We start from the raw sequence: 27,520 nt of genomic DNA on the forward strand, positions 1-27,520 counted from the left end.
CGTCACCTCTCACTGTAGATGAATGGGGCGTCAAGACACCATGTATGTAGCTGGATGGTCTGGGGGGGTTCCCAGTTGGGTTACTCTCAGCAACTCTGCCCCAGGTCTCAGGGTTGGCATGACACTGAATTTACTCTAGTCACTTGGTGCCAAGAAGCTTCGTGAGAAAAGAAGCATTTAACACAGTAAATCTGGACTTATTCTTCAGCCTCGTGATGATTATCATTGCCCCAAAGGGCCAGGTTATGACTTACAGGACTTCCCCACCTTTTTTCTCTGTCATGCCTGGGAATACCTGTTAGACTGAACCAGGCAGTGTTCTGTTTCCTCACCATGCCAGGATTTGCAAACATCCTCAGTGTGTACACACATATATAATGTAATGTAATCTAATCTGTTTAAGGAGTATAAAACAATACATAACCTAGAGATGGTCAGTAGCTGGTTAATGAAAGTAAGATGCCCTATTCCTCCTAACTCCAAGTTCTCAGCGTTTTAACTGTGCTTCACCTCACAACACTTACAGATGCAGGGAGCACTCCAATCTAGAGCTTTGCCATGCCCCTACCCCCAGGGACGACATTCATCCTCTTGCTGTGACACTATCATGAGCCCTAGCTGGGCACTCCAGTTTGCATTCTCCAGTGCTCCATAACCTCTATGTTTCCTCAGCTGAGCCCTTAGCTCCCTCATTTACTCTGAAACCCATCAGTCACATGTAGAACTCCCCCAGCCTTGGCACAGGGGCAGGGAATCCCTCTGTTTTCACTCCCGGTGCTACTACCTCACGTGCTCACTCTTTTTTTCTCCTTCATTTCCCCAAAGTGTTTTGGCAGAAATAATGCAAATCCAGGCCAAATTTGAGCACTCCCCTGACACCAATAGACCTGTCTTCTAGATCTGAGTTTCTTAACCTTGGCACTCGTGACATTTTGGACTGGATGGTTCTTCGTTGTGGGGACTGTGCTGTGAATTGTGAGACGTTCAGCAGCATCCCTGGTCTCTACCTACCAAGTGCCAACCGCAGATCCCCTCCAGCTGTGACAACCAGAAATGCTTGTAGAGTTTGCCAAATGTCCGCTGGGGTGTGTGTGTGTGTGTGTGTGTGTGTGTGTGTGTGTGTGTGTGTGTGTGTGTGTGTGTGTGTGTGTGTGAAATAGCTCCTAGTTAAGAGCCACTCTTCTAGATGGTACTTCTGTATGACCTCCTGATCACTCTTATGTACAAATTCCATTTAAATGACCACAGTGATTTAAATATCAATATTCATCACGTATAATTTAAAAGGGAATTATTAAACCCATTTTTCAGGTGAGGAAATTGAGGTTCTATTTGCCAAATGTTAACACAGCTAATAAGTGGTAATATCTGGATTTGAACACAATTCTCTCTAACTACAACTCTCATGTTCTTTCTACTACTTAACAGTGCAAACCAGAGTATTATTTAACTATATATGTATATCTTAGTTTGGACCACCTTGACAACCCACAGAGTGGGTGGCTTAAACAACAACAATTTATTTTTCTTAGTTCTAGATGTTGGGAAGTCAAGGCACTGGCAGATTTGGTGTCTGGTGGGGGCCTACTTCCCGGTTCATAGATAGCTTGTATTCTGCCATTGTCCTCACATGGCAGAAGGAGCAAGAAAGCTCTGTGGGGTCTCTTTTATAAGGGCACTAATCCCATTCATGAGGGCTCCAACCTCATGATCTAATCACCTCCCAAACACCCCACCTCCAAGTACTATCATAGTGGGGTTTAGGATTTCAACATATGAATTTGGGAGGGACACAAACCTTCAGTTCATAACAATATACATATAACACATGGAGCAGTAAAGTAACAAAGAAAAACATCAAAGATCTACATCAGTTCAGCTGTTATTACATTATTAAAATGCCAAATATCTTTTAGAGTAAATCATTTTCTTATAATTCTGCCTTCTAGTTAAATGGAAAGTAATTTATCTTTGAGGGTAATTAGATTCACAGAAGTTTTCTTTTCCCAACATATTGGGTCTCTCAGTTGAAGCATTACATTACAGATTTCAAACTGATTGGTTCACATAACTGAAAAATCCAGATATTATACTGACCTCAGGTAAGGCTTGATCCGGGTTTCAAACACTTTCACCGAAGACATTTTCCCCTCCATCTTTCAGCTGCCTTTCTTAATGCCAACTTCATTCTCAGCTTCTACACAGCAGATCAAGGCTCTCCCTTTATGGTAGTAGTTCAGGCTTCACAGCTCCATTTTACACCATCCAAAAAGAAGAGAGATTCTTTTGTGGCAGCCCCACAAGAGAAAAGAGAAAAAGGAATCGATTCTCTAAGCCCCAGAAAATATTTGGCTCTCATTGAGTCATATGCCCAGCCCTGAACCAATCGGTGCAGCCAGAAGGTTGGATGTGTGTAATTTGCTTTAGCTCCTCAAGGCTCAACTCTGGACTAGTTGTGGGGTCCATTCCCTTTAAATTAATAGAGCCAAAATTGAGAACCAGTGGTTCCTCAAGGAAAGTTAGGAATTTGTTTCCAGAAGATGGGCAAATGGTTGCTAGGGAGAACCAAATGATATGCTTCTACACCAATTCTGTTAACATGCCTGCTACAGTTAGTAGTTTTCATTATTTCACAACCCCCATCCCACCCAGTTCTATCAATCACAGAGCTTTTACCATAGACATGTTTCCTTTACCTGGCATTGTTGGAAACTCCTTGACAAGTGCCCAGGTACCGTAAGTAGACAGTCTGGTGAACTGACACCCACAGAGCAGGTCTTAGCCTAGGACAGGGCCAGATCAGGGCTCTTGCTTCTTGGCGAGGCCTCCCAGCCACTCCCTATCATTCAATCACAACCTCTCTCGATCATGGGGACTCCAGGGCAAGACTGTTCTCACTGCAAGTAGGATAGCACTTCATTCCTCAAGCAAAGGAAAGGGACTTACTGTTTTTGAGCACCAACTGTGTACCAAGCAAGTGCTACATGCTGTATCATGTCTTCCTACAGCCACCCTGTGAGGTAGGTATGATTATCCCACTTTAAAGATGAGGAAACGGAAGCTCGGGGAGGTGAAGCAGCTTGTCCAAAGTCACACCCCCTATAAGAGGCAGAAAATGGATTCACTGATACGTCTTTCATCCCAAAGCCTGTGCTTTTCATAATCCAAAATGAACCCTCAAGAAAATCAATGAATATACATTTATTTAAAATCTATTGTTTATCAAGAAATATGCTCAACATTATTTACGTATGAGTAAATATAAAGCATTTCCCCTTTTCCCCAGGAGTGAATGAATGGAAGCGGGAAAAAGAGAGAATAGGAAAGATCAAACCCTTGTGTAATGAGAAGATCCTTAGCCATCCCAGTGGTACACACAGTGCCTAGAAAATCAGCGACCAATGTGTAATAACAAGAGCATCTGAAGCAATGGTGAAGCAGTTTCTTCAGCAGAAGCGCAGGGCGAGACTTCTTTAGGCAGTGACACCGAGTCCCCAGAGGAATTAGCAGTGGCTGGGGCAGCCCTGCAGCAGTGTGGGAATCAAAGCAGCATTTGAGAAAGAGGGCAAGTGGGCAGTATGGATACCAGCCCCATCATAAGGTCTTTCAGCTCTGCCCCCAGATTGGTGTGCCCTAAGGGAATTCCTGCTAGAGAAAGGTGGTACAGCAATACACAGGAAACATGGGTTTTGCTAAAATTCAAACTCTGCAGTCTGGAATAGAACAAACAGGAAGAGCAGTTGCTCATTCCTGGGTTAGCTTGAAAAGCTAACGTAGCTATAACATTTGTGTGTACCCTCCACCTCATAGGGTATTATGTGGATTTCTTTCAGCTCTGGCAAGAATATCGCTTTTAGCCGCATCAAAATGCAACAAACTTTCTACCCAACTCAGTCTCTGTGTACCTTATACCTGTCATCCTAAACCCATGTAAAACTTGGACAGGTTGTGAGTTAAACTCATTCCTTTGCCCATGATTTGTAATACACAGCAGGACGACCCAAAAACAAATAGTCATTTTTCTCCATTATGTGTCTTAAGATTACGGGCAATTGTATATGACTTGGCTTGTTCTGCAGATAGCCTAGAGCAGGGGCCCTCAGACTGGGTTCTGTGGAGAACCAGACCTCTGAGAGAGGGTCTCAAAGATGGCAAGGGGTGGGACCAGGGGGAAGCCTGTGTGCTTCCTCCCCCCACCCCTTCCCCCTGGCACCTCCACTGCACCTGCTTCTAATATTGGAGCTCTACGTGAGATTGTGTCTGCGAATATTTCACTACCAACAAAGGTTTACAAGCCACAGTCCTAGAAGGAAACACCATATTTCTGCCTCTGAAATGTCTGAGTTATTCTCAGAATGACAGTTCCTAAAACAATATGGAAGTCAACAGCTCTGGAGGACACCAGCTATTGGGGGCAAGTGTCCCCTGAATTTGCATGGGAACAAGTGGTTGGTATATAATAGTGCTGGGCGTGACATCCAGAAAATAGAATTTCCAGAACTTTGTGAAGACCATCCATCATAGTCTGAGACACCTCCTTCCCCAATTATTAAATCCTTTTACTAATTCACCTTTGCCCAACAAGAACCTATAGTAAGTTCTAAGTAAAGCATCAGGGCCTTAAGCCTTTGAATTGTCCATCCCGACTAGTAGGGCAGTGAAAGGAGGCTACAGCCTATTTTCCACCTGACCTGCCACCTAGGAGTATTGGGAAATGCATTTAAGACACAGAGTGGGAAAATTTTGCAGTATTTTGCAGTATTTTCTCAGCTCCTCTGAGAAATCACACGACGATTCTAAATTTTACTGAGTGTAAAATGAAACACCCAGTTTAGTTCTGTCCATTTAAAGAAAATTATATATGAATATATGTGAAACATATACATATAATATATAAATGTATATAACCAAACCAGTACTTCATCATTGCAGAAAACAGGTAGCCAGTTCTTAGTTTGTATTTTTAAAATTTTTCAACAACTTACATAAGAAGATGAAACCCCTCCCCGAATTCCTGTCCTGTTCCTCTTAATGTGTTGGAACCTGCAGCTTGGTATCTGGGTCTAAATCTCCCTCGGTCTTATGAGGATGAAATAATAAAGCCTCTCACCTCCTTAGAAGAGCTATTTTGAGGAATAATAAAAAGTTGCCATTGTGCTTTTAGCCTCTGACAATTGATAAATGTAAGAAGCTGGATAAAGGAGAAAGACTCTACAGAAAGAATTTTCTCTACAAATCAGGTGGTAAATGTCTTTGCTATTGTTAATGGTTACACACTAACAAGGGTTAAAAGTGTTCTGCTAGGAAAATAGTGAGGATTCCAGGGCCATATCCAGGAAGATACAATCCTCTATTGAATTTTGAGCATTTATTTTCGTTCATGGAGGTAAACATAATTAAAAGCTTCCATTTTGATGACTGAATTTTTTTTTCTTCTCACTGAACCCAAAATTACTGATGTTCAGGCCTCCGTCACTGAGTCTTTGAGGGAGTGTTTTACTTCTTCTTTACAAAGAGGGCATTCTGGTGGCAGTTTTACTTGGGAGAGAAAATACACTGTGGGCTCTTTCCAAGGGCCTGTAGACAGCCTAGGGCGGGCGTTTACAGACACCGTGGAGAAGATCTGTGGGTGTAAAAGACTGTGTTAGCACATTGGGCCTGAATTTGTGCCTGTTGAAGAATCTGTCTTTTGGAGTCATTTGAGGAATGAATTTTACCAGCAATTCCTCCTTAAGTGAAAAGAATCATTGTCAATTCCTTTCGAGCACATGACATCTTTCATGTTTCTTATGGGCCATTTGTGGAGTGAAATATTATCACTGCTCACATTGCTGCTTCCCAAAAATAGAGGGCCCTGCAGACAGATTTAACAAGGGCCATGCCTCACCTGGCTGTGCAGGGCTGATTGGCTCGTTCTGGTCCCACACAGCCCACCCAAAGAAAGAGCCAGACCACAACCACACAAGGATTCACCCACAAACTCCCAGATTTCCAGAACTTCTCATCCCAGTTGCAAAATTTGCCTGTGCAGCTGAACCTAAAGAGGAGCATACGATGCAGACAGCTAGAAGTGAGCAGTTATAGAAAGGCTCACAGCATCAGTGGGAGTGAGAAGCTTCTGGCACGACCTGTCACACCCTATGCTTGCTTACATGCTACATTCACCTTTGGACGCTTCAAACAGCCCCACTTAACATGGTTCCCTCATTGTCCCCTGTACCTGTCTAGCCAAACAATATAACTTAAAAGTGCCAAATAGTATAGATGATGATTATTAAGATGCTTTCATAAAAATGATAGAGCCACTCCTGTTACACCAAACCAGATGCAAATCTTGGGGCTTGGAGGGCGTTTAGGATGAACGCATTTTTTGTAGCTGGGAAAGCTGAGGCCCAGAGGGAGAAAGTCACTTGTCTAGGGTCACACAGTAAGTTTAGTGAGAGAAGTGAGACCCAAACCCATGGCGCCTACTCTCAGTTTAGTGCTCTTCCTCCAGGACCAAAGAGACAACAGCTGCTTTTCATCTCTTACAATCTCATTTCCCAAGTTTACTCTCTGACCTGATGGGTCAAATGTTTGTACTACTGGGCAGGTGTCATGGTAGCTTTTTCTGAAAGTGAATTTCTTGGGGAAATTGTTGCTCATGTGGTAGAGCAATGTATTGGGATGTTTACCCTACACACACACACATATACCCCTCCTCACCCCATTGCATTGTTCCAACACCAAGCAGGCAGCCAGGGGCTCCGAGTACTTTGTTAATCGCAGAGGTATATGCCAGGGAAAAAGAGCTGAAGCTACTTAAACTTACTGACTTTTCTTATCTTTTATCAAAGCTTGTACTCCTTAAAGCGATTATGCTAGGAGACCTGGAGGGACTGGGAAGAAGGTGGGTCTTTGAGGGCCAGCAGAGAGAGGGAGGAGGAGGATATTCCCCAAGGCTAGAAAAGAGGAACAAAATGGATGGGTCTTTCAACTAATAGGACATATATCCTGCTGGGTGGCAGAACTTCTGTGAGTTGGCAAGACCTCACAGGTGATGACCACTTGGGACACCAAAGGAGGCTGGACCTTGGGCCCGGGGTTTCCGAGCCCAGCAGAGATGCCTGTGCCCCAACTGTGACACAGAAGCAGCAGAGCCCCTGGAGCTTAAAGGAACTATGTGAGCTGGATACTGTGAGCTTCAGGGCTACCCAGTATAGACCATCATCCCAAGGGCCTATCTGATGCACTAAGGTCCTGTAGAGGAGTCCTAGTAGTTACAACAAATAAATTTCCTGTGGCCCAGTGTGATGGTGGCTCAAACTCAGATATTGACTTTAAAAAAAAAAAAAGAGATGGGATTCTTTTTTTTAACACCTTAGTTTATAGCCAAGATTTTTACCTCTACATTTGTATTTAAAATCTTATCCAAGCATGGGTATTACACTTGCCTCAACAACTGGAATCCTGGCAACATTATTTTCAGTGTGTGAAAAGACCTAACTTCTAAAGTAATGATTTGCCCCTGGAAAGGTTTATGGTGTGGTGGAGGCTTTGTCTGCCCTGTGAAGCCTTTCCTGACCAGACATACCCTTCTCTGGGCTACTACTACCGTATCTTGTAAATGCACCTCTAATTGCACTTGACCCTCTGTGTATGATTACTTGTGTATAGGACTATGTGCCCTTTCAAACCAGCACAAATGCAGGCATGTAAGAGACCATCCGTAAATCTGTATTATGCTGCAGTCAGAGCTGTGGCTTTCCTATAGCGTTTTCCCTCAAAAGAGTTTCAGAGTAAATTATGGGTCAGTAGCTCAGGCAACACACAATTTCATTTTGAGATTAAAAAAAAAAAAACAAAACACCCCAAACCCGTGCATTCTTCATTTGACCGAATGGAAACAAGAGAGCCCAAATTTATTTAGAAGGTGTGAGGTTTCTAGCTTTTCAATCTTGGTGCTGCTTCTGCTTTCAACTTGGGTCGATTCAACAAACTCAAGGGGAGTACCTAGTATGTTTGGAGCACTTTGTTCCATGAGGAAGTCACACACGCACGTGCACACACACACACACACTCCAGCTCCCAGCCTACTGGAGAGTGCAGGCAAAACCAATGTAAATGGTGGAAAAAAATCATGTTGCTAATTCCCTTTCCTTCATACCCCTTGTAGGACCCTCTTCCAGGCCTATCATAAGCCCATCTGACTGAAGCTCTGGTACAAATGCCAACCCAGGCCAGTCGCACGCAGTTAGGGGGCAGTCATACGAACTCTGGATTTTGAAAGCAAGGAGTTAGGTTCTAATCCCTTACTTGGATCTTAGTTTCTTCAATTTTTTCATCTGTAAGTGGATGTAATATTTGCCTCAGAGGCTTGGTGACAATATGCTTAAAAGCGCAGTGTAAAAAAAAGTTTTATAAGGAAGTAGAAAGGGTAAATAAAGCCTATTTAATCTATAAATCTAAACACAAAAGAAGAGAAACTGGACAGAAGTTGACAGTTTACTGACACTAAACTTATTAAGTTTAAATTTATTCCTCATTTAAATTTATTAAATTGCAGTGGGACTATTGGTGACGTGATATATTCAGGAGATTATTTAAAAGCAGAACCAATTAAGTTTATCATAAATGCTAGCCAGAAAATGGGCAAGTCATCATCTAAAAGAGTAAAATAGTAAATTCACTGTAGAGGTGGAAGGTGATTGGACAGGGTTGCAGCTAAATCTTTGGGAGAATGAGTTAGCTGGGGAGGAAAAATAGGAAGTGAATGGAAAATTTCAGGGGAGAAGTACAAAATAAGTGAGCTGAAAGAATCAGATGAGGAAAAATCCCTCCCCCACAAGTCACTATATTATTTACCTAGGAATCAGTATAAAGTGTTTTGAGCTGCAGCCTCCAAGGAGATTCATGTGACCAAATAGGCCATTTCCATGACCCGCCCTGTCAAAATCAGCCAGTTCTTAACTCAGAATGAAAAAATGATTAGGTCTGCTTCAAGAAGTTTGTCTTGTTTCTTATTGGGTCAGAGGTTTGATATTGGATCAAAGCCACAATTACACATTGATTCTTAAGCATAATTTTGTATTGAAATGAAAATAAAGTCTATCGGCAATCATTCAGTCATAAAACAGTACAGTGTAAGAATCAATCAATCAATCTGTTTCTTATTTTCCAGTTCATCAAATTTGCCACCCCCAAGATCTTAGAAACAAAAGCTGGTTCTCCTAAGTATCTTATGGCCAATTTGGGGGCACTGATTTAACTCTTCCATGAGAACAAGCAGACTTTTAGTAATTAAAACTTTTTTTTTTTCCATTTATAAAAGCAATGCATACAAAATACAGAAAAGAAAAAGGAGAAAAAAATCATCCATTGTTCAATCATTCAAAGCAACCTACTGCTAATAATGTGATGTATGTCCTTCCAGTATTTTCCATGCATATTTTATTTCATAGTTGGGATCATACTCTATTTCATATATGGCTTCATTTACTTATCTTAATAATAAAGAGGGCATTTAAAAATGCTTTTTAAAAATAAGATGCCTAAATCTAAAATGCTATGCATTTGAAAGTTTTCATCTCTCAGTTTCTGCACTAAGATTTTAATAAAATCTTTAACAGGAAGTAAAATTCAGCATCAAATCTGCATGTAAATTTAGAGAACCTATTTGGAGGGTCACAGCCAGCAAAGTCAGCAGATTCTAAAGCCTCTCCAATTTCTGTGCCTTGCCAAGTGACTGAAGTGGAGAGGCAATTTGACTATTGCCTTCTGACTTTAATTAATGTTTAATACTGAGCAGCAAAAGTGATCTTCCTCTTGTAAATTCTCATTAAGTTCCTTTTGAATGAGTTAACACCCTGTTTATAAAGATGTGGATATTTTCTCTAATTACTGTAATTTTGGTGACTGCTGTAAAAATCAGTGCTCCATGTCACGCTGTCAGAGATCATTACAGATGCGAGCGTACTTCTCTCCTCCCTCCCCTGCTAAGGATCCAGTTATCTCTGGAACTTAAATGCCTGAAAAGGTTCAATAAAGGAAAGGAGAATCCAGACGTAGCATGCCTCATTTCAAGCCATTCCAGAATAAAACCAAGATGTATTCATCAGGGTGATGAAATGTGGACTGTTTAAAGATTAAGGATGTGGATGCAGAGTTCTGTTACTTATAATAAATTTCATTATTGTAAAATCCAATTCATCCTGCCGAACGGGTATGAATTGAGATGATTTATGCTCGCAGAAACATATTCCCCACTCCTGGTACTTCCTTTTGTGTGGAGAGATATCTATAACGTCTGGCCCCTCTCTCTCCACCCCTTCAGTTGCCCCTCCCCTGGGGTGGAAGTTTCACTGTTGGTGAGTTTGGAAGAAGACCTGGGCATGCGTAGCTCAGCTTCTTCCGCCTTCCTTCCCCGTGGGAGCCAGGTACCACAGGAAACATGCGTTCTAGTCTGTTCCTCCTATGTGGGGAAGGACTGTGGTTTTCTAGCTCTCTGTGACTGAGTAGGTAAGTCCACCTAAGTCTGTGGCTCAGTATTAGGATATTCAGTTAAGCCACATCCTCTAACCCAACCGTTAGAAGTAACAAGGGACTGTCTTGATCTGACACCTTCTCTCTCTCTTAATTGATCAAAACACTTGGAGGGCTAAAACAGGTGCTATTTACGAAACACAAAAGCTGGTGATTCAAACACAAAAGTGAAGCAGAAACACCACTCTCTTTTAGAGTTGTGCTGTTTTCCTTTCTGTTAGTGTAGGCATCAGGAAGAAATGCTATAAGGGTTTATTAAATTGAGAAAAATATGCCCAACTAGAAACGCATGTTCCAGGAGTTCAGAGTATGGCCCCAGAGGTCAAGGCAAGTTTTATAGAGGAGTACCTAGCCAGTGCTGCCATATACCTAGAAGGGGTTGAATGAAGGTAAAAAGCTGGATGAGCATTAAGGGTGGGTAGGAATTAGGCAGTTTTCCCCTGCTTGAAATAGAATTGAATTAGAGAAAGCTGTAGGTATGTATATGTGTGTTTTGATGTATCCTTCCTTTGTGTTATTCCTTAAGATCTCAGATTTGAAGTCCCAGAATTCTAAGATATAAAGCTAAAAGAATTTTGAGGATAGAGGGGCCAGAAAGATGGGATATCAAAATTTTCTAGAAAGTGTAATAATTCCTAAGTAATTATATCTGCCATCTAGCATTTATGTTATGGTAGATGTAGAAAATTTGCATTTATTTTTATTGTTGTTTAATAATCTTTCTATCCGTGACCAAATGTGGGGCTTGTGTATGTATTAAAGAAAGACAGCTCTTTATCTCATATACTGTGCATTCCAAATCTAAGTATTTTCCTTTTCCCCCAATGCCTTTCATAATTACGTGCTTTTGCCTGTGCCAGTAAAAGGAGAGAGAGAAAAACAGACCAGTATTTGTTGTATTAGAGAAGTTTCGAACACAGAAAGAACTGTTTAATTTCAGTCTCATTACAGCTAAATGAGAGCTGTAAGCACTAGTGATGCTGGTTTACCATGATGGCAATTCAGCTGTCTTCCCAATTCCTAGGACTTGGAAATGCTGAATCTGCAGCTGCTGGGATATTTTTTTCACTCTCAAAAAAAAAAAAAAATTTTAAGGCCTCCAGCATCTTTCATTTATATTGGAAAAACCAAATATGTACATGCTGTTCATTTAGAACAGATGACATTCCTATGTGGATTTTTCTAAGAAAAATAGTTTCCCTCTCTGCTTTGATTTGTGATCATTATAAAATGCTCAGAATTACCAAGAGCACTTATTCTCTGAGTCAAGTTCTCCTGCTGATAGAACACCAATGCCCCCTACTGATAAATTTCCCAAAACCTTCCTTTGGAGAATGAGACCAGAAACCCCTCACTTACAACACGCGTGCTATTCACTGGCCTTGTCTGAAAAGGACGAGTACTTCTGGGGTCATCTTAGTCTGCTTTATTAGCCTCTCATTAGTGTAATTTCCTCTAATTAGTCTTTACTAAAGCAGCTAGAAGTTATTTCATGCTTGGCTGACTTGATTAGAAAAACAATTTTAAAGGTATCAGCAGAGCTTTATACCTGACAAAATACAAACCAGAACTAACATTCGATTATGGTAATGTAATTCCTGTTACATTATGTTTATATTTAATGGGGGAAGTCCCTCCAAATAGCTTCATATTTGTCTTCCTGTATCTTCAGTATTTATAGAATTCAGGCATAGAAAGACTTTAATACCTAATGTTCCAGATTTACTGGAATCCCTTCTAATGTCATCTCCATCAAGTAACTGCTTGGTTTCCCCTAGTGACCGAGAACACACCACCTATCGAAGCAACCCGTTGCATCTTTGAACAATTCTGGCAAAAAGTTCATGGAAAAATTTTTTCTCTTCGGCTTCTAAAATATTGGGCAATTTCTACCCTTCGATTGCTATATAACAACTATAATTCCTCTTAATTCTTCAATATTTTAACAGAACGATCATGCTCTTCCCCTGGCATTCTTCTTTTCCCCAGGAAGAGTAATGTCAACTGTTAGAGAAAAGGCAAATATTTCTATAAATGTGAGATCAAAGGGGCAAAGATTTAGGACAGAATGCCAGTAGAGTATAGAATTCCTATTTTCAAATGATGTACTAATTGTTATTTTCTCTCTCTCTCTCACACACACACACACACACATCTCACGGTTACCATAATATACTTTAAAAATGGTCATCTTTGAACTTGGTAAAGGAAGCAGGAGACCAATTCGGCTTCTGTGATAGTGTGATTTGAATGTTTCTAAGAAGATCCAATCTCAAGGCTACCTTCATAAATGCCTGGAAATTGTTAGACGTCCCTGCTCAGTCCACATATACTTAAGCAAGCAGTGTTAGACGAGGGTTTCCAACAAGGTTTGAAACTTAGACTGAGGTTTTTTAAGTAGCAAATATCTCACAAGACCACTGATCTTTATAAGATGTTTCTCATCCCACTGAGTTCTGCCCCTTCTCTTCAGGCAGATGCATAATCAAGATGCCTGGTGCTCTCAGTATAACTCACTCCTCCCCTCCTTTTATCTGCAGCCTTAATTTTGCTGTCTAGGTAGCCAGTCATCAAGGGTATTGCTATGTTTTACTTAATCACAAAACGAGCGATGACCTTAAGCCGAGAACCAACTGCCGCGTTTGTATCGCTGGGCTTGTTCTGCCACTGAGTCTTAACGAGTTGCTCTTTGTTGTTATAATTTTCCTAAGAGAATGCAAGATGGTTGCGTATGTTATATTCTCTAGGAAGCGGACACTGGGATGGAAGAGGCATGAGAAAAGTTCATTGGGGCGTAAGACCTGAGAAAAGGCGGGCGCAGTATTGGGCAGGTGGAGGCATCATCCTACGGGGCAGACCAGAGGAGGTCTCTGCCAGCCCAGGGGGAAGCACGAGAGCAAAGGTTGCTCATTTAAGGAGGCCCCACAGTTGGACAGAAACGGCTAGGCCTCTGTACCACATCTTGTGCAGCCATTGACTGGGAACACTCCAAGAACACAGCTTTGGCTACAGCTGCCTCGCTCAGTCACTGGCTGGGGCCTGTCCTGAAAAGAGCAAGGCCACAGCTCAGAATATGAGGGAGCTCCACTGCTGGAGGCTGCCAGCTAATCGCGTTCCTTGAGGCTGGGCAGCAGGTGCTTCTGGCAGGGAGAGACTGAGTGATCCATCTCCATTTTTGCCACAGTGGTTTATTGTTACCAGGTCACTCTTACGTCAATCAACATCTGTAGCTGTTGTTTTAGGTAGAGTGGCTGTTGTACAGCAATACATATTTTAATGGTTTAAAACTCCAAATTTAGTGATTAAAATGTTTTAATTTGTGAATCAGAAATTTGAAAAGGGTCTTTCTTGCTTAAGTGTCTTATGTGTTGCAGTTAGATGTTGGGGGAGGCTGCCGTTATCTGAAGGCTCATTTGGGTTGGTGTCCAGCATGGGTCACTCATTGATGGCAGCTGCCGCCAGCTGTCAGCCAGGAGTTCTACTGGCACCACCAGCACCTTCATGTGGCCTCTTGATGTGCCTTGGGTGTCTTGATTTTGGAGTGGAAACACCCCAAGAAGAAACATTACAAGACACCAAGGCAGAAACTGCAAGGTTTCTTCTGACCTAACTGACCTCCCCTTCATCACGCTTCTTCCCTGAAACAGGCCAAGAAATGTTCGTGTGAGAGGTGCTCTCCCTACACCCAGAGAAAAGGAACATCCTTATCTCTGAAGACAAAGGGATGCTAAGAATCTTAACATGTCTTGCTAAGTTTCCCCCAGTTTACTGCAATTACGTCATACTCCTTAATCTATCGGATTCCTCCACTGCCGTGCACCTCACCAAGCCTAGCATAAAATACTCAGGTCCGTTTCTTTGGGTCTTCATTTCCTTATGAAGGCTCTCATATTTGTATTTAATATAAAACATATTAAATACATTTGTGTCCCTTTCTTTCATTCTGTTGGTCAAGCAAACCACCTTCATGGGTAGGATAATTCGACTCCACTTCTTAGTGAGAAAAGCAGCAAACAATCTGTCATCATATTTAATCTGCCATAGTTGTGTTTTATTAGAAAAGGAGTGGCCTGAGGGGGTGGGAGTGGGCAAAATGAGTGAAGGGGGTCAGAAAGTGCAAACTTCCAGGTGTAAAATAAATAAGTCCTGGGAGGGACTTCCCTGGTGGCACAGTGGCTAAAAATCCACCTGCCAATGCAGGGGACACTGATTCAGGCCCAGGTCCGAGAGGATCCCACATGCCTCGGAGCAACTAAGCCTGTGCACCACAACCACTGAGCCTGCGCTCTAGAGCCCACGAGCCACAACTACTGAGCCCACACACCACAACTACTGAAGCCTGGGCACCTAGAGCCTGTGCTCCGCAATAAGAGAAGCCATCACAATGAAAAGCCCATGCACCTCAACGAAGAGTAGCCCCCGCTCGCCACAACTAGAGAAAAGCCCATGCGCAGCAACGAAGACCCAACGCAGCCAAAAAATTATTTAAAAAAAAAAAAGTCCTGGGGATGTAATGTACAGCATGGTGAACAATACTGAAAGTATTATAATATTTGAAAGTCTCTAAGACAGTAAATCTTAAAAGTCCTTATCACAAGAAAAAAAAATTCGTAACTACATATAGTGTCAGCTGTGATCGTTTCAGTGCATACAAATATTGAATCATTATACTGTACACCTGAAACTAATATAATGTCATCTGTCAATTATACCTCAATTAAAAAAAAAAGCGCCTTGCTCTCAATCACCTACTATTGCAATAGGTACTGTTAATTTTCTTTTTGTGGTGCCTCACACAAATATTTCCCAGTTCTTCAATCATTGCCCCTTTGACATGGTGTTAGATTTCTTATTGTACTTCTTTAATGTTTTTTAGTTTATTGCTGCCTCAATATAAGTGCAGCATCACATCAAAGCAAAATATTCTAAATATGCACCCAGAGAAAAGCAGCACCGTCACTGTCTATAAGTTCTAGAACTGTTAACAGAGCCAGGGGAGAACAAATCTGTGGAAGTGACACTGTAGTATTCACGCACATTGGGTTCATCTATTTCATAAACATGAATTAAGTGTTCACTGTGTACCAGGAACTATGCTAAGTGCTGGGGCTACGAAGATAAACAGTCACTTCCTTGAGGAGCTCACAGTTTAGTGGTGAAGATTGTCATGCAAAACAAGTAATTACTGCTCTGTGTTTTGCACTATAATAGGAAAATGAGGCTCTATGGGAATACAGAAGAGAAAGTTTCAAACGCTGCCTAGAGAAAACAAGGAATTATGCCTCAAAGAATTTCATCAGGCAAAAAAAAAAAAAAATGGAAGAAAGAACAATTGAAGCAAAGGGAAAAGCATACGAATAGGCACAAAAGTATAACAGAAGCAAGACATACGTAGGTAACCTTACTTTTAGTAGAAATGGATGGTTAGTCTATTGGATACTTGCAGGGAAGAACTATGAGATGGGATTGGAAAGGTAGGGAGAGGACCCAGCTCATCAGATCTTGGGTGACATGCTAAGAAGTTGGGATTATTATCCTCCAGAAAAGGAAATAAATAGACTTGAGTTTGAGAAAAAGTGCTCTAGTGGCAGTGTGATATTAATGAAATAGAATCGACCAGACTTGGAGTCTGCCTGAACATGGAGGGGAAAAAAAGAAAGAAGGAAGAATCAGGCACAATGCTTCATTTTCTGGCTTGTATGATTGTGGTGTGATTTTTTAGAGAAGGAAATACTGCAAGAAGAGGTTTTAGGAGTGGAGGGAGGACAGATATGATTCAGATTGAAAATCTTGAGTGTAAGATGCCTAAGAAACATCTAGAGGAAGGTGTTGAGTATGGATATAGAAATAAGGGTTTAGAGTTCAAGAGAGAGGTCTGGGTTAGAGTTTCTGTGAATAATCAAAGTATAGGTGGTAATTGAAGCCATTAGAGAAGTTGAGGAGAAAGTAAAGTCTAGAACTCAAGAAAGGGGTTATGTAAGAAATAAAGATCTCAGCATATGAGGCAGTTGAAACCCTGGGAGTACACGAGATACCCCAGCAACAAACAATGAGAAGAAAGTACAGAGCCAGTGGTAGAATGAGGTGTGCACTTGATGAGAGTTGGCAAAAGAGACTTGAAATGCAATCATGAGACCAGGAAAATAACCACAAAAAAAAGGAAACTAAGGGAAGAGAGAAATTCAAGAATAAAAAAAGTGACTGGGAGTGTCAAATGCTGCAGAGGCATCAATCAAATAAGCTTAGGACTGAAGAGTGTTTGAGTTTTTCAATTAGGATGTCACTGATGACTTAAGTGAGGCCAATTTGAGAAGACTGGCCAGAGCAAGTGAAGTTAACCCCTGAGTAGCTTTGCCCTGAAAAGTAGAAAAGTAAAAAGAGTGTCTGGTAGCTAAAGGCAGTAATAAAATCAAGGGAGAGTTTTATTTTTTGTTCTGTGTTATGTTTTATTTTGTTTTTAATGTTTAAGATGTGCTCAAAAGCAGTGAGGATGGAGAGGTTCAAGATGCAGAAAGAAGAAAAATAATGGGAGCAGTGTTTTCAAGAAAGACAAATTAGTTAACAGCCGAGGGGAAAGGCTTTTTAAAGCTTTTTTCCTCAGTCTTGTTTCTTTGTTGCTGTTCTGTTAAGTTACATTTATGCCCCTCTCATATCCACCACCCAATATTTGAACAATAGATTATTTTAGACCCAAGTGCTGGGCCTCCTGTTTTCTATCTCTATGAAATTTCTTTGAGTTAACTTCAGTTTCTCATTCCAGGCTGCTGAGGACTTTCTGGATTCTGATTTTTTCTTTTGGTATAGATGCTATCCCTTCAAAGTTCACATTCATCATTCACAGATTTGGTAAGGCTGACTTCTAACTCATTGACTTAAGACTGAGAAATGCACACAACCTAGATTCTTCCATTAATATTACTACTGATTCATTAATAAACTGATTTTGAGTTCATCCAATATTCAATATACATGTCATCCAGTTCACATTCCTATCTTGTCCATCAGGTTTCTCAAGGTCAACTTTTGCCAGATTCTTGGATGTAGCCAAGATAGACCACAAATAACTCATATCCCTCCTATGCCAATCGAGTAGTTCTGTTAAAGAATGAAATAAGATCAGCCTAAGATGACCTGACTCATGCTTAGTGAACCCATCCTGGCTCAGAGAGATCAGTGCTTCCTTCTCTAAGAGCAAAGAAAGTTGCCCTGTAACATTCTACAATCATGCCCCGGATAACTATAAAATTCAATCATCATCATTAGCAATGCTTTTAGGTCTGTATACTTCATTTTTTGAAATTTGGAAATAATGTTTGCCCATATCTAATCTTCCTGCATCTCTTTTACTCTCAGTAATTTCTTAAAACTCTCATTTGCAAGTTTCTCAGTGTCCTGAATGTGATTTCTGTTGTAAAGCATACTTAAACTCATTTAAAGCAACTTTGTTCTTTCTTTGATCACTCCCTACATTTGGGACCAATGCCATTCTCACTTTTTAAATCTAAAGATATTTTCTCTAGACAGGGAAGACAGACAAATAAATATTAAATAATGCATCTTTCTCATCCATCCATCAATATCATCTATCAATATCACATCATCATTCTGCCTTGTTACATCAAATTTAATTGTAGCGTTTTTGTTAACCACTGTTTACACTCTGGATTTTAGACACCTGAACACACTATAAAAGAGACCCCCTGTCTTATGTTGGTCTCAGTTGGCTGTCTCTTTCCTTTCATCTTATATACATCCAGTTGCCAAATCTGGCCTCATCATAGAGCTCCCCATACAGCCCAGAGAGTTTCTTTCAGTTGTTTCTCCTCTTCTTTCTCAGTAGAACTTCATTTGTGAGAATTTTAATGATCTAGACAGATTTCTCTTTTAGATTCTCATGTCTTAGACCCGTGTCTGCTTCATCTTGAGATCTTTTAATTTTTTTTTCATGAGTTCACGAGTCTGACCAAACTCAACCTTTCCTTTCTTAGATACACTGAACTCCTAAGTTACATGGGCAGAGTTTTCCTACTACGTCCACTTCAGACAATTTATTTTTGATTTAATTATTTTTCATGGATTACAGCATATTGATCTGATAGGTTACCTATAAATAATCCAATGCCTTATTTTATAAGAATATCAAAATTAACTGAAATTTGGTAAATATTGCATGTGAATTGTGGGGCAAATGGAAAATAAAAGTTATGTGGCATAATAGGTACACAAAATTATGTTTCTCAACTACCAATGTGACTTGAATTAATTATCATAAAGAGGTTATAACTGATGAAGTAATTGCTTTAGCTTATTTTTGATATATGATTGACTAGGACAAACATTTGTACATATCAAATCCCTCTAATTTGGAGACAATCTGTTTTCTATGTTGACATACAATAGAATACACCTTTGATGTAGTTAAAATCCATACTAAAGAAAATGCTAAAACTAAGAAGTTGTCTTCCTCAAAAGATGTCTTTAAAAAAGTAAAAAGATAAATTAATGTGTGAGAATATTTGTTACCTGTGTATCTGATAAGATTAGTGTCCAGAGTTTATTAAAAATTACTTCAAGTCAGTTAAGACAGTGCAAAAAAGACATAAGTAGGCTGTGTGTGTGTGTGTGTGTGTGTGTGTGTGTGTGTATACACACATTCACACATACATACATACATGTATTTCTTTATTTTAAGGGACACATACAAAGGTGCAAGGAAATGAAAAATATAAAATTCGGGAAAATGGTGGCCTCTTTGGGAGATGCCTTAGGTTGGGGTTGCTATAGGATCCAGTAGGTGGAGATTAGAGCACATGCAGTTAACCCTTGAGCAATGCAGGAGTTGGAGGTGCCAACTCTCCAAATGGTTGAAAATTCTAAATTATAAAAGTATAGTATAAATTATAGTAGGCATTCCGCATCAGTGCTTCCTCTCTATCTGCAGTTCTGCTTCTGAGGATTCAACCAACCCATGGATTGTGTAATGACAAAAGTTTGGATTTAAGTGGACCCATGTATTTAGTTAAAACCCAGGTTGTTCAAGGGTCAGCTGTATACAGGAAGTGTCTATGGCATGAGGTGATATGTTCAGGTACTTATTATGTATCTAATTTAAACTATAATTCAATAAATATAGATATATATAGTGAATTTACAATGTTGTGTTAGTTTCAGGTGTACAGCAAAGTGATTCAATTATATATATTTTTTTCAGATTCTTTTCCATTATAGGTTATTGCAAGATTGAATATAGTTCCCTGTGCTATACAGTAGGTCCTTGTTATCTGTTTTATATATAGTAGTGTGTATTTTATATATAGTTGTGTGTATATGTTAATCCCAAACTCTTAATTTTACACATATCAAATACTGAACAATAAAAAACAATAAGAACCCACTGGACTTGGGAGAGCACTATATTCTGATCCAGGGTCTTTGGCTAACTTATTCTGGTACTTCAAACAAGTGACTTAGCTTGTCTGAGCCTCAGTTCCCTCATCAGTAAAGAGACTGACTAATCTGCAAAGTGCTTTCCAATTCCCACAGTCTCTAATCCCATGATCCAGAGAAATAACACAGTATGTAAACCAAGGAACTTCCCCAGTTAGTTTTCAATTTACACATGTTGACACAGACTCGAAATATGAGGAAAGGGACAAAGAATATTAATCTGCTAAGTTATTATAAATAAATGAAAAATTCAAACAAGGAAAGACTAAATAAACAAGATTGCATTAGATTATTTGAAACTATACTGTCTTACCTCTGGATCAAATAGCTACTTGTGCACAAACCTCCTAATCACCCTTCCCATATCCCTTTCAAAATTTTAAAAACAAGGGAAAGTTTGTATAAACACTGAAATCTAGAGGAAAATGACATTCAGTGACAAAAATCTCAATAAATATCCACAGATGTGGTACAGATTGACTCAGAAGAAGGGAAAAGAAACTGCAGCCAACTTATAAAACCTCTTGACCATCCAGAGAAACCAGCAGCGTCATGTAAAGCAAAATAAAAATAATAATAATTGGAAAAATCCCACTGACATTCCTTAATTAGGACAGGAGCAGGCTTTCAGACATGCAGGATCAAACTACTTGGTTCTCTTTTCACCAATGCAAATCAACATAGTAGCAAATGATAATAGCACATTTATAGTGCTTACTATATGCCAGCATATATAATTAGTTCACTGAATCTTCACATCAGCCCCTGTTGGTAAATACTATTGTCTTCATTTTACAGGTGAAGAAACAGGTATAGAAAGTTTAAGCGACTGTCCCCAGGGTCAGTGAGTGGCTGACGCACGATTTAAATCTGACCTCTTGGTTTCTAGAGTCTGGTCCACTTATCACTGAACTATTCTACTCCTCAACAGCAAAAAAAAAAAAAGTAGCTGTGTCTGATGTCTATTGCATGATGCATTAAAAACTACTTCAAAATTCCATGGTATATAACAGTGGGTATTATTTAGCTCACGAGTTCATGGGATGGCTGCTTAGACCTTACTGGGCAGTTCTGGTCTTGGCTGGGCTCAATCATAGGTCTGAGAGCTGACCAGCTATTGTCAGGGGCTCACACATCCTGGGGTTAGTTGGCTGTCATCTGGGGTGACTTGGCCCTCTTCCATGTAGTTTAGGCATCCCTCCAGCAGCCTAACCCAGGCATGTTCTCCTGGCAGAGGCAGAGGTGCAAGAACAAATGGCGACGCACAAGTGCTTTTCACACCTCTGCTTGTAGTCACATCTGCACACATCCCCTTGGCCAAAGTAAGTCACTGCTCTTCAGTAAGAGGAACAACAAGAAAGGATGTGGACCCAGGGAGAGGAGAAGAATTGGGGCCATTCACTTACCACAGTATCTGCTGAGAGGTGCCAAAAAAGAAGCTTTTGCTGCAATGACAAGGCCTCTCCACTTGTGTCAGGGTTCTTCCCTGAGGCCAAGGGCAGCGGCTCCCAAAAGGAGGGAGGTCCCAACAACATGTCTTCTTAAGCCAAGCCCTTCAGACAACTGGATTCAGAAATCTGACCTCCAGAGAAGATTCTCCAACAAGAGAGAGAAAACTCAAAGAAGCAACACAAAGTCAACTCCAACTCCCTCTCATTCCTCCCCTCTCAGGCTTCTAGATGACCTAACTGGGTACTTAATATCAACCTGTCCTTCACTGCAACGTTTGAGAGGAGGATTTTTACAGCTGTCACAGGGAGAGGAAGGGAATCTAAAAAGATATTTATGCGGGAAAGTGTTTTCAGTTTCTACTAGAGTTTAGATTTACTACGTGGCAATTTCCAGGGCATTGCTTGTTGCTAATAGTTGCCTTGAGGCACTTGAGAGAACGTGGGCTGTAGGTACGGTCGTCGGTGCACCGGCACCCATCTGGCTGGCATCTGGGTCTTGCGTTGTCCTCTGGTTTTCATCCATGTATTGAACAAGGACGCGTGGAGCACCTACATTGGGCTCTGGGAACACAATAGCTGTTCTGTGTTCACAATCTCTGGGGACCTCTTAGCCTGCTGCACTGATTTTTCACGGGCTCCCACGTGGAAGGATGTGTCTTCCAGACCCAGAGTGCTCATTGGACTATCTTTAGGAATTAAAGTAGCATGATTATTACTATTCTGTCTCCCACACCTCTCTGTCTTTATGAGTGAATATAACCTCCTCTTCAATATATCCAGCGAAAAATATTTTTCCTGATCCCCAGAGAACAGAGATCCTATCCTACTTCATAGAAAGCAGAGAGCCTGTGCCTAGGAAGGGGTGGGGCTAAGCCTGGGTTAGCTCATACAGTGGTAATGACAGTTTTCAGAAGCTACTTTTGGACACAGTAAGAGGCAGATGATGTGAGGTGTAAGGTGTCAGTTGGTGGGGCTCAAACCAGCACCCTGACTGCACACTCTAGTTATAACAGTTCTGACCTCAAAGATGATGTGAAAATGTGAAGACACCATTGAGATGGTCTTTCATATACTGGATTCCCTACCTTCTACTGGCTGTTTTGTGAGGTCAGAAGGCAGAGGCAGCAGTCAAGAATGAAAAGATAGCTTATGATGAAAAATTATTAACTACTTAAGAATATAACTAACTTCCTGAACGTTTTCAGCTCAACATGCCTGGCTCAAATCAAATGCTCTAAATGTGGACTTCCCTGGTGGCGCAGTGGTTAAGAATCCGCCTGCCAATGCAGGGGACACAGGTTCGAGCCCTGCTCCGGAAGATCCCAAATGCTACGGGGCAACTAAGCCCATGTGCCACAGCTACGAGCCTGCACTCTAAAGCCCATGAGCCACAACTACTGAGCCCACATGCCACAACTACTGAAGCCCGTGCGCCTAGAGCCCGTGTTCCACAGCAAGAGAAGCCACTGCAATGAGAAGCCCACGCACCTCAACCAAGAGCAGCCCCCGCTCGTCTCAACTAGAGAAAGCCTGCACACAGCAATGAAGACCCCATGCAACCAATAAATAAATAAGTAAAAAGAAGTGTTCCCTCCTCTTTAAAAAAAAATGCTCTAAATGTGTCTTCTAAAGTAATTTCACATCTCAGTGAATAAATTTCCATTGAAAAGGCATGCTCAGTCATAAGTACCCTAGTATAATGGCGAAGTATTTAGAGGGCTAAATGATACAGATTATGCATTGTGCCATGTTCAGAAAGTTTTAAAATGGAACAATCGTTTTCAAGGAACAAAAATCAACCCAAGAGGATAAAAGTGAGAAAAGGAGGCTTAGATTGCTTTGCAGAACCTCCAGTAAGGCATTGATATCCAAAGAGTGACAGTTTTTCATAAGAATCAGGAGATTAAAGGCTCTGAAAGCCTTTCTCCTGTCATGTGTATTAAAATAATTGTTCCTCTAATTCAAATCTCTAAGCAGCTTAATGCCTGTTCTTATCTTAGTTCAATTTAGAGAGAACATAAGAACAAAAATGCTGTATCTGTTCAGTGTCTGCTTCTCTAAATGAAATTGTTTAGGGACTTCCCTGGTGGCACAGTGGTTAAGAATCCGCCTGCCAATGCAAGGCACACGGGTCAAGCCCTGGTCCGGGAAGATCTCACATGCTGCGGAGCAACTAAGTCCGTGCGCCATAACTACTGAGCCTGCGCTCTAGAGCCTGCGAGCCACAACTACTGAGCCCGCATGCCACAACTACTGAAGCCCATGAGCCTAGAGCCCGTGCTCTGCAACAAGAGAAGCCACCACAGTGAGAAGCCAGCTCACTGCAATGAAGAGTAGCCCCCGCTTGCTGCAACTAGAGAAAGCCTGTGCGCAGCAACGAAGATCCAGTGCAGCCAAAATAAATAAATAAATTAATTAATTAATTTAAAAAAATTGTTTAAGTAACCCTAAAGCTCTGGGCTTATGTGGTTGACCACATAGCTGGACATTCTTTCCAAAGACACGGTGAAGAAAGCCTCTCCCAGGCTAAGAATCAAATTGAGAAGTGGTCCTAGGATTGTTAGAGGGGTATAATAACCTCTTCCTAATGAAATATGTTTGGGGACAACTTAACCTAATATTAGAGGGAAGAAAAAATCTTTGTTCCATTCAATGCTCTGAATTTAATTGAATCACATGATTTCATCAGTCAGCACTCTCAGCTGACAGAATTGGGGTTCTTACCTAGGGCAAGAGGTAACCATCTTTACTGAAGTTACTGGCTTCCTCCAAAATTAAAAGAAACCATTGATGAGCAAATGTCTGGCAATACCCCATGCTGGATTGCCTGTCGTGTGCCTCTCCTCTGGAGAGGAAACTCTGGAACCAGAGTTTTCTTGTCTCAGAAATGTGGAGTACTTTGAAGGAGCACAGGAACCATTCAAGCATGTACTGAAAACCTCATGGCAGCCTAACCTGTTTCAGGACCCATGTCATACATCTGAAAAGGTGGTACCCCTTATGTCATCGGGGTGGCCTAGCTCTTATCGATTGGTAATGACTGTCTGACGTGCCGTGTGGAAAGTGATTTGAAGACCCAACTCTCTGACAACTGGTGCTGTCAGTCATAATTATGGCACATTTGGCATGATTTTGTCATTTCTAGTTCTGTTGACTTCAAACTACTATTTTTCTTTGCATTTTCTCATTTCTTTAAAAACACAGGGGAAAGGAAACCTGGTTGGGGGTGGGGGTATGGGTTTAGGTCCTCTGCAGTTTGAACAATGAGGATGGTGGTCCTATATTTGTGTCATTCTCTGACATTTTATTAGATGCTCATTATAAAATGGTACAGGCATTTCTGAACCACAGTCTCCAGCATGGGATAACTTGGAGAAGTGGACCACTGGCCCTTTCTGTTCTGGAGACAGGGAGGGAAATGCACCTCCTGGAATCCCAAAGAGCAAGAAAAGGTTTTGAAACTGCCAGGTCTCTTCTTATCACCTGCTAAACAGGCACAGCTGCATTTGAGGACTGACGTTTCCTGGAGATGGCTGCTTTCCTTTCTCTCCATCCTTTTCCATGCCTGGTACCATAGTGGATATTCAACATGTTATTTGTTGAGATAAGGGTGGAATCCATGCTGCTTAGAGATGCCTAAAGATGTGCTAAACTGCCACAACTTAGGAAACATTTTTTAAAAGGTTTGCATTTTTTTTTTTTTTATTTTTTATGGCTGTGTTGGATCTTCGTTTCTGTCCGAGGGCTTTCTCTAGTTGTGGCAAGCGGGGGCCACTCTTCATCGCGGTGCGCGGGCCTCTCACTATCGCAGCCTCTCTTGTTGCGGAGCACAGGCTCCAGACGCGCAGGCTCAGTAATTATGGCTCACGGGCCTAGTTGCTCCGCGGCATGTGGGATCTTCCCAGACCAGGGCTCGAACCCGTGTCCCCTGCATTGGCAGGCAGACTCTCAACCACTGCGCCACCAGGGAAGCCCCAGGAAACATTTTTTAAATGGTCACATTCCTGGATTAGCACACACAGGCTTTTTTTTTTTTTTTTTTTAACTCACAACACAATGCAGAGGAACTTTCTCTGTCTCTTCCTGCCTTCTCAGTACATCCCCGCTAATCTGCCTCAGAGAACACTGGGGCTAATTCTGTCCTGCCCTTCGTCCCTATCTTAACCACAATTAGAAGACAAGGACTCCACATCACCTCTCACCCTGTGGTCTCTCGTGCCCACACAGCTCCATGCATCTCTAATTGATCCCATCACCCACCTTCCTCAGCTCCTACATTGCTGCCCTACAAACTCCAAAACTCACAGGTCTGTCATCAGTAAAGCCCCTTATCTTCTTAACCTTGTCTGAACAATTCCTTCTTCTTCTTACTGTGAACTTGGCTTTCTTAATTATATTGCTTCCTTGCAGCCCTCCCAACTGGCCATGTTTTATTTCCTATACCCCTTGTGCTACTGGACTTAGGGACAGGGTGGGTGTTTTCCTTGCTCCTCATTGCCTCTTGCAGACTCTCCTTAAAAGTCACTCAGCTTGTAGTTATCAGAGAAATGCAAATCAGAACTACAATGAGGTACCACCTTGTACCAGTCAGAATGGCCATCATAAAAAAGTCTACAAATAACAAATGCTGGAGAGGGTGTGGAGAAAAGGGAACCCTCCTACATTGTTGGTGGGAATGTAAATTGGTGCAGCCACTATGGAGAACAGTATGGAGGTTCTTCAAAAAACTAAAACTAGAACTACCATATGATCCAGCAATCCCACTACTGGACATATACCCAGACAAAACTATAATTCAAAAAGATACATGCCCCTCTATGTTCACAGCAGCTCTATTTACAATAGCCAAGGCATGGAAACAACCTAAATGTCCATCGACACATGAAGGCATGAAGTAGATGTGGTACATATATAAAATGGAATATTATTCAACCATAAGAATAAAATAATGCCATTTGCAGCTACATGGATGGACCTAGAGATTATCATACTAAGCAAAGTAAGTCAGAAAGAGAAAGACAAATACCATATGATATCACTTATATGTGGACTCTAAAATATGACACAAATGAACCTATCTATGAAACAGAAATAGAATCAGGGACATAGAGAATAGACTGGTGGTTGCCAAGGGGGAGGAGGGTGGGGGAGGGAAAGACTGGGAGTTTAGGATTAGCAGATGCAAACTGGCATATGTAGAATGTATAAACAACAAGATCCTACTGTATAGCACTGGGAACTATGTTCAATATCCTGTGATAAACCATAATGGAAAAGAAAATGAAAAATAATGTGTGTGTGTGTATATATATATATATATATATATATATATATATATATATATATATATATATGTATGTATGTATATATATATGTATACATAACTAAATCACTTTGCTGTATACCAGAAACTAACACAACATTGTAAATCAACTATGCTTCAATTAAAAAAAAAAAAAAAAAGTCACTCAGCTTGAAGACTCATACCTTCAGTCAGTACCACTCACTCTGCCTCCTTGGTGCCCTTATATGAAGTCTTGGACCACCCCATCTCCCATCTTTGGAGATTCTTGTTCTTGGCTCACTGTTACTTTCCCACCAACCCTACTTTTGTCACCAGCTTCTTCATTCACCTTTGCTCATTCGTCACATCTCCTGGACTCCCCTTTCCTCTGTGTATGCTCGCTAACTAGGCGATCACATACTCTGATGACTCCCAAAATATGTCTCCAACTTATATACACCACTGCCTCCTTGACATTTCTGTTGAATGTCTCAAAATTTATATGTTCAAAATTAAACTTATTTTCCCCAGCCCCCAAATCTACTCTTTTCTATTGCCTCCCCCATGTGGACAGAGACTTTATTTTGTGCACTGCTGTTTCCCTAATGCCTATCATGTAGTAGTTTATCAATAAAAGTTTAATGAATGCATTACTTTATATCTTCACAATGGTAGTTGAAAACTAAATGTACAACAGACAATATTTTACTCCTGCTCCATTGTGAGGGAGAGAAAGCTAAATAGGATTGTGTGAGCTTGCTCTGGAAATGTGATAGCACTGCACTATTACTGGTATTCGAGTACCTGGTAACTTACC

At 41.0% G+C, this 27,520-nt stretch overlaps 2 protein-coding genes across 16 annotated transcripts in view; one reads left to right on the top strand and one right to left on the bottom strand.

Moving 5' to 3' along the window:
* Positions 1 to 27,520, top strand: part of PLPPR1 (phospholipid phosphatase related 1) — a 276,464-nt gene that overhangs the window by 180,918 nt on the left and 68,026 nt on the right. The window contains exons 2-3 of one of the 9 annotated variants that reach the window (XM_082404171.1): positions 15,733 to 15,916; positions 17,282 to 17,367. The exons of 5 other annotated variants lie outside the window; for them this stretch is intronic. In XM_082404171.1, the coding sequence (XP_082260297.1) occupies positions 17,326 to 17,367 (42 nt within the window). In that variant the 5' untranslated portion in view covers positions 15,733 to 15,916; positions 17,282 to 17,325. Of the gene's footprint in view, positions 1 to 15,732; positions 17,368 to 27,520 lie in introns of all 9 variants that reach the window. 3 more of the 9 variants (XM_082404169.1, XM_082404168.1, XM_082404170.1) reach the window with 3 other exon arrangements.
* LOC309634186 (acyl-coenzyme A amino acid N-acyltransferase 2-like) overlaps positions 1 to 27,520 on the bottom strand; it is a 121,667-nt gene that overhangs the window by 4,427 nt on the left and 89,720 nt on the right. For 4 of the 7 annotated variants that reach the window (XM_082404088.1, XM_082404087.1, XM_082404083.1 and 1 more), the window contains 2 exons: positions 2,947 to 3,099; positions 2,098 to 2,283 (listed from right to left, as the gene is read on the bottom strand). The gene's annotated coding sequence lies outside the window, so the exon portion shown is untranslated. Of the gene's footprint in view, positions 1 to 2,097; positions 2,284 to 2,696; positions 2,784 to 2,946; positions 3,100 to 27,520 lie in introns of all 7 variants that reach the window. The other 3 variants (XM_082404086.1, XM_082404084.1, XM_082404085.1) reach the window with 3 other exon arrangements.

This window comes from Balaenoptera borealis, assembly GCF_965194805.1.
Source record: "Balaenoptera borealis genome assembly, chromosome: 8".
NCBI classification, from domain to species: Eukaryota; Metazoa; Chordata; class Mammalia; order Artiodactyla; family Balaenopteridae; genus Balaenoptera; species Balaenoptera borealis.